Here is an 8,090-nt window from a genome sequence, read left to right as displayed (position 1 = left end):
ATATTATTAATCCAACGGTACATATTATACCATTGAAATCCTCATTTACTATTTTTAAACATCATTAATGTTTGAAATATCAAATTAAAAACAGATTTAAATAATATTATGTATCTATTATATTACGGAGTAATTCCTAATTTACACTTATATAGGCATGTAAGAAAGATATATCATATATTACAATTATACTCTCAGCGAGTTAGGAGTGTCGCCATGATTGTTGCCTTGTAGCTGAAACCCTAAAGTTAATTAATGAACTAATGAAGGAAAATTGTTCTCATTGTTGGATTAAAGAATTGCCAAGATTCCTACTTACTCACAACGATATCAATTTTAAACAATAGTTATTTCAAACTAAAGAAAAATGAACATAAAAAACAATGTATACAGAGATGACCGTGCATAATTGATTTAAGTTGATTTTTTAAAGACAAGTGCATGATTAAAAAAAGAGGATAACAAAGACGGCCGTGCATAATTGTGGCGACATTATGAACTTGGGAAAATCAGAAAGAAGAGAGAAGTGATTAAACAAATATAACAAAGTTGAAATATTTTGACTATAAATAAATGACCACACCTAGGAAAAATCACACGTGCAGCTGACAAAAATAAAAATAAAATAAAAATAAAAATGTGAGATGTATTACTACGTGTACAATATTTGTGTTCACACTTAATGTTCACACATAATTATAACAAGTATAATAGTTGTCCGCAATTGCAAATAGTTCTACTTTTAAGGTATTTCCATTTAATTAGTTTTACCTACTCTTAAAATTATATTTTTTAGTTTTACTATTGATTAAAGTCTATTAACATATAATTATGAGTTTGTTATGCTTTCATATGTTTAAAACCTACAATTGTATAACTTTGTCATCCTAACTTGGTTATTATTTACAAAGTGACTTTAAAAGTGTAAGGAAACACTTGTTTAGGTTCTTTCATAACAACCCAAAATTCATATATTTTTAAAAGTTTCATTCTTAGTAAACATTTAAACATTACTTTTAACGTTTACTAATACACACATTCTTATATTTTCTTTAAAAACTATTTTATGGATGTTTAATTTTTGATACTAGTTTTACCATTTTTATATTAGTTAAGCATGTTTTACTCTGTTATGACATAATAAATATACACATCAAGTGAAAGAAAAATTAAACATTACTAGATTTTAAAATCTAAGCTTATTGCATATCCTTGTATATAACATCAACAAAGTTATGTCAGTCACATATGTCTTTAACATTATACTATACATGCGACTTTCACACTTAAAATTCATGTTGAAGTTCTCTCTCATTGTATCCTGCCAAAACAATTCCAAAAAAGACTTAATTATTAGTACTACTAATTTGATTGGTTGTACTACATTAATCAGTAATATACCAATTTTACTAGTTATACTATATTTACTAGTATTACCAGTTTTACCCAGTCACGATAATTGAAAATCGAATGGTTTGGTATTCCAATCTCTACATTTCACTGCGATTCAACAGTAAAATTCATTTCTTATCAACTAAATAGCTCAATCGACCCATAACCCATAGTAAAACACCCAATTTGCTAAGTATCTCAAGAAAAATCTAATATGTATTTTCAAAATTCAAAACCTAATCTTACTCAATCAAGAATTTATTCTTATGTTGAAGAACACAGCTATATTTTGAAGGAACACTTGAACCCGAAAAAGATGAAAAACAGCAGGGATGGAGAGCTCCAACGAAAAAACAGCGGCAGTGGAGAGATCCGGCGAAGGATGACGGTGAATGAGGAAAGAGAAAAGATCGTGATTGATTTTTTTTTTAGAAATTAAAATTAAAACAAAAAAGAAAAAGAAAGGAAGGGTAGTTTCGTCTGAACATATTTCATTAAATGAGAAAGGGGTATGAAGAATAGAAAGGGAGATAAGAGATTTCTAAAAAATTTTAAGGGACTTACGAGATGATTACTCATGATGGTTTACGTAACCCTAGTCTTGTGTATTATAATTTTAATGTTGTGTGTATATAAACGATGATATGAGCATGAATAAAGAGGCAAGTTAGTTTGGTATTCAATTCTACATTGTATCAGAGCTTAAAATCCAAATTTCTAAACACTTTTTTCTAAAAATCATTCTTCTTTCTTGTTTCAAGTTGTCGCTTTTGATCAATAGTTTTGATCCTTGTTTCTCTAGTTGAGAATTTTTTGGTGTTTAACGATGTCTGCTGAAGAATCTAAAACAGCTGCTTCGGCTCTTGTCTCGAAACCAACGGTGGCGGTGTCACCCTATCTGTTGTCCAGCTCCGACAATCTGGGCACAGCTATCTCCTCTGTTATTTTGGATGGAGATAACTACAACGAGTGGTCTGAAGAGATGCTCAACCTTCTTCAGGCAAAACGAAAGATTGGGTTCATCAACTGAGCGATTGCATAGCCTCCTCTCGGTGATCCTGACTATGACAACTGGAAAAGCGTTAACTCAATGATTGTCGGCTGGATTCGTTCGTCGATTATGGCAGNTAGTCTTGTGTATTATAATTTTAATGTTGTGTGTATATAAACGATGATATGAGCATGAATAAAGAGGCAAGTTAGTTTGGTATTCAATTCTACATTGTATCAGAGCTTAAAATCCAAATTTCTAAACACTTTTTTCTAAAAATCATTCTTCTTTCTTGTTTCAAGTTGTCGCTTTTGATCAATAGTTTTGATCCTTGTTTCTCTAGTTGAGAATTTTTTGGTGTTTAACGATGTCTGCTGAAGAATCTAAAACAGCTGCTTCGGCTCTTGTCTCGAAACCAACGGTGGCGGTGTCACCCTATCTGTTGTCCAGCTCCGACAATCTGGGCACAGCTATCTCCTCTGTTATTTTGGATGGAGATAACTACAACGAGTGGTCTGAAGAGATGCTCAACCTTCTTCAGGCAAAACGAAAGATTGGGTTCATCAACTGAGCGATTGCATAGCCTCCTCTCGGTGATCCTGACTATGAAAACTGGAAAAGCGTTAACTCAATGATTGTCGGCTGGATTCGTTCGTCGATTGCGGCAAAAGTTAAGTCCACTGTCGTTGGCAATGAAGTTCGTGTTCATCAGATTAAGGCTCAACCTGCCTCGTGTCGGCAAGATGGGCAGAGTGTCTTGGATTATTACGGTAAACTGTGTAATTTGTGGGATGAGTTGCGTAATCTCCGTTGGCAATCAGAGTTCAGATGAAGGAGTTATTCATTTTACAAATCAGGTGAACTCATGACTAAGCGATTTGGACCTACGAGCATTAAACGGAGGATTCCAACCAAGTCAGAAGGATTTAAGCTATGAAGCCAACTGTTCTAGAAACTTGATTCATTTCCAAACTATGGAGAATTGGGATCACATTGAGATGAGTCCATGTGTGAATGATATGGATATTTCAAGTCAGTGGATATCTCTCAGTCCCAATTTCACGTCTGAGTCAAAGATCGTATTACACATACCCACTCAGCAACAATTGAGACACAAAACTACTTGGAGGATGTCAATAGATCTCTTATGTTTCCAATAAGCTCAGAAACAGAAGATTTGGCCCAAGGAATACAAGGATACACTTCATTTGCCAAAGGAGGCCACTCTAATTCTTCACATGAAGAGTTTTGGGTCCAATTGGTTTAGGTGCTTCCAGAATTATGTTTGGCAACCATGAGGTGTTTCTACTAAGCCCAAGGAGAAGAAATGATACAGCCCATGTTGTTTCTCAGCAACAAGTTGGATCAAAGAAGTCAAAGAGAGAAAAGATCAATGAAACACATAATCGGTCAATTCAAGAGCTTATGGCCAAAGAAAACATGGGAAAATAGTGGGATGATATCTATCAAGTCCAGTCCACTTTGAGCCAAAACAAGCCCAAAAGCCCAAAATAACCACTTTCTTTTGTAGTCAAAGAGGAGTGACGAAAATGGAGTTCAACTCACCTTAGGAAGGACACNGAAGGATCTTGGAAGGCAAACTTCAAGAGTCGGGTCTTCATTCAACTTAATATCTTTAATGTCTTTTTAGTTTCAAGAAATACTTGGCTTTGTGACCAAGTTTTCTATCTCTTTATAACACATGTAATCTCATTTGAGAAATCAATCAATCAAGAAATCTTTTATCTTTTATTTGAGAGTGGTAAACTCCTTTGAGAGTGGTAAAATCCTTTTTTCCTTTTGGAACTTGTTCTTTCTCCTTGGTGGGTTACATCAAAGAGTTCTCCTTGGTGGGTTACATCAAAGAGTTCTCCTTGGTGGGTTACATCAAAGAGTTTTTGGTATATCAAGTGATTCCACAGCACTTGATGTTGTCATTCCTTAGCTGAGGGTTGAAGAGTCGTTATAAGAGAGTCTAGAGCACAAAATTTTTCGGGATTCGTCTCACGCCTTGTCATCTGTCTCCGCAAAGCTTCTATCTAAAGTTCCACCGCCTTGCTTTGTTTGGTTTGTTTTAAGAGAGTTTGGGGCATAAGGATTTTCGAGTTTATCGCACGCCTTATCATCCAGCTTCGCAAGCCTTCGAAGTTCTAGGATTAGCAGTCTACCTACATTAGAGCGTCGATTACTTGGGAGAATCACATCAGAACTGTATTGTGGAATGTTTGTTTGTCTAAGTATATATGCTGCAGGTAATCAATCATCATAATAGGATTGGATGAAATATTTTATAATAATTATGTATGTGAAGAAAAGAAATGGAAAATTTAACTACAATAAATGATGGTTTTCGATACAAATGTTTGGCGTAGCACGATTGTTTCAAAAGACCCAAAAAACAAAAAAGAGAGAAAAAAAAAATCCTAATTAACAACATATAAAGGATGTGTGAGTTTTAACTTCAGATTACGTGAATTAAATAAAAAAAACTGTTCTTATATACTGTCCAAGTTTGTACCGGATTACGTGAATTTCTTGAGACAAAAACGTGAAATGTAGGCGGGAAAGAAATGAGGAACATAAACAAACCAAATTTAATATTGAGAATAAAACAAGAGTACACACAACATCAATTCTGCAGTTAGGGACAAGTAGTGATAAACTTTTCCCTTCATGCTTTATTTGGAAACAAAAGAAACTTGTACATTAACGTAAACACACATTAAAACCAACGAAAACAGCAGTCACTCTTTTTTTGTTCTTTGGTAGCAATGGCAGTGGTTCTCGCTTCCCTCAACAACCCCTTTACATACATGTTGACCCTTGTATGTGCTTCTGCAACATTTAGTGCAATCAACGTTCGTACCAGGGAACGGGTCTGGGCCGCACTCGTCTAAGAACGTGAAGCATGCAGGTGCAGCATCGCTCTTCAGGATTTCTGCATGTTGAAAAATCATCATGATCGTCATTACAAGATAATTATAATAATAAAAAGTTGTAAAGAATAGCAGAGAACATCCAAAATTATTACCAGTGGTAGCCATGATAAAGACAACCAAGAGAACGGTGAAACAAACTGAGTTAATGTTCTTTGCCATTTCTTTTTGTTTTGCTTTGCTTTTTCTTAAACTTTAATGTTGGTGAGATATTCCATATGTCTGCTGATATCTATTTATGGTTCAAATTTGTAACTTTGTTATAATTTTTTAATCTTACCTTTCAGATTTTCCTAAGTACATAATGTCGCCATAATTTGTTATTATACAAAAAAAACAATGCACTTGACTTAGAGATAATTTAACCAAAAGGAAGCTCGTAGCTGTCTTCGTCGTCGTTGTAACCACGATTATACATATGTACTATATATGACTAATTATATTCACATATTCAAACTAAGATATTATTACAAAGAAAGGTTTGATATATTTGTACCAATAATATACAGAAGAACAAATTTTTGGGAGACATGGAGTTTTAAGAAATATAACGCTTTATTTATAATCTTATATCTTACATAGGCATGAGAATCTATACTGGTTGGCCTAACGTTCTTCGCTACCCCTAAGGTCTCCCACTAAGGTTACCTGCAAAAGGGAGTGAGCGATGAGCTCTAATCGCTCAGTGAATTCGGGCTCCCCTAAACATGTAATCAATCCTATCCCAAAAACCAAAAATAACAATCAACACGCAGCAAGCAATGCAAACAACAAACAAAGTATACTTCACCGAGTATACACACAATATATTAAATGTGCATGCAATAATTTACTCATTCAATCCACCTAGGGCCCTGTACTGACCNAAAAGAAACTTGTACATTAACGTAAACACACATTAAAACCAACGAAAACAGCAGTCACTCTTTTTTTGTTCTTTGGTAGCAATGGCAGTGGTTCTCGCTTCCCTCAACAACCCCTTTACATACATGTTGACCCTTGTATGTGCTTCTGCAACATTTAGTGCAATCAACGTTCGTACCAGGGAACGGGTCTGGGCCGCACTCGTCTAAGAACGTGAAGCATGCAGGTGCAGCATCGCTCTTCAGGATTTCTGCATGTTGAAAAATCATCATGATCGTCATTACAAGATAATTATAATAATAAAAAGTTGTAAAGAATAGCAGAGAACATCCAAAATTATTACCAGTGGTAGCCATGATAAAGACAACCAAGAGAACGGTGAAACAAACTGAGTTAATGTTCTTTGCCATTTCTTTTTGTTTTGCTTTGCTTTTTCTTAAACTTTAATGTTGGTGAGATATTCCATATGTCTGCTGATATCTATTTATAGTTCAAATTTGTAACTTTGTTATAATTTTTTAATCTTACCTTTTAGATTTTCCTAAGTACATAATGTCGCCATAATTTGTTATTATACAAAAAAAACAATGCACTTGACTTAGAGATAATTTAACCAAAAGGAAGCTCGTAGCTGTCTTCGTCGTCGTTGTAACCACGATTATACATATGTACTATATATGACTAATTATATTCACATATTCAAACTAAGCTATTATTACAAAGAAAGGTTTGATATATTTGTACCAATAATATACAGAAGAACAAATTTTTGGGAGACACGGGGTTTTAAGAAAAATAACGCTTTATTTATAATCTTATATCTTACATAGGCATGAAAATCTATACTGGTTGGCCTAACGTCCTTCGCTACCCCTAAGGTCTCCCACTAAGGTTACCTGCAAAAGGGAGTGAGGGATGAGCGCTAATCGCTCATCGTTCAGTGAATTCGGGCTCCTCTAAACATGTAATCAATCCCATCCCCAAAAACCCAAAATAACAATCAACATGTAGCAAGCAATGCAAACAACAAACAAAGTATACTTCACTGAGTATACACACAATATATTAAATGTGCATGCAATAATCTACTCATTCAATCCACCTAGGGCCCTGTGTATTGACCTTCCCTTCCCATCATTTGTGGACACCTATAAAAGCAGCCACAAAGGCTGAACAAGTATAGAACATCACTATGTTCCGAGTTCCAGGATCCCATAACCCACAGGTCCCATGATCGAAACCTGGCTCTGATACCATTCTTGTAACACCCCCGAACCGTTCTAGGAATAAGAACGAATTGGACGTGTTACTTGTGATGCCCGTAGATGATTCAATCGAGGTTATTAGAACGAATCCAATACCTTAATCAGTCCATCTGTGGGTATCATTCCTTTCGAACACGGCCAAAGACTTTTCAACCCGTACCATCTCCGCAAGTTGTGTTAATCCAGACAAGACTAATATCGAGTGGAACACAAGGTTTTTAATTAAAAAAAATCTCATTTTATTAATCTTCAAAACATCTTAAAATACATATGTGTTTGGTGCCAAGGCCTAATGCCCAAATCGAGTCATACAATAAATATTCCAAATATTTCTTTACAAAGGCAACAAACTCTACATCGGTGTCTAGCGTCCGTGCTTTCCCAAAAGTTTTCCCAACTACGGTTACCTGAAAAACAAAAGTAGAATCTTGAGTCCGGAAGCTAATAATCAACAACCCCAAACTCAATCCCCCAAACAACAATCAAACACACAACACACAATCAAGCTTAACAAGCAATCATACTCAATACAGAGTATCCACAGCGGAAGCTAACTAACACAAACAAAATGGCACCACAGCCATCACACTACGCACTACAAAACCTAAAGGCCTTTACTACTAATAATGCGATTCTGATTTC

The 8,090-nt window shown here is 35.0% G+C and overlaps 2 protein-coding genes across 2 annotated transcripts; both read right to left on the bottom strand.

Moving 5' to 3' along the window:
- LOC104790748 (defensin-like protein 206) lies at positions 4,953-5,512 on the bottom strand. The gene is made up of 2 exons (XM_010516528.1): positions 5,415-5,512; positions 4,953-5,321 (listed from the first exon to the last, which is right to left on the bottom strand). The coding sequence occupies exons 1-2, from the start codon at positions 5,479-5,481 to the stop codon at positions 5,128-5,130; spliced, it is 261 nt and encodes an 86-aa protein (XP_010514830.1). The 5' UTR covers positions 5,482-5,512; the 3' UTR covers positions 4,953-5,127.
- LOC104790749 (defensin-like protein 206) lies at positions 6,195-6,619 on the bottom strand. Its single transcript, XM_010516530.2, has 2 exons — positions 6,527-6,619; positions 6,195-6,433 (listed from the first exon to the last, which is right to left on the bottom strand). The coding sequence occupies exons 1-2, from the start codon at positions 6,591-6,593 to the stop codon at positions 6,240-6,242; spliced, it is 261 nt and encodes an 86-aa protein (XP_010514832.1). The 5' UTR covers positions 6,594-6,619; the 3' UTR covers positions 6,195-6,239.

The sequence above is a fragment of the Camelina sativa genome, chromosome 6 (assembly GCF_000633955.1).
Source record: "Camelina sativa cultivar DH55 chromosome 6, Cs, whole genome shotgun sequence".
Lineage (NCBI taxonomy): Eukaryota > Viridiplantae > Streptophyta > Magnoliopsida > Brassicales > Brassicaceae > Camelina > Camelina sativa.
This window is presented reverse-complemented; position numbering and strand designations above follow the sequence as displayed.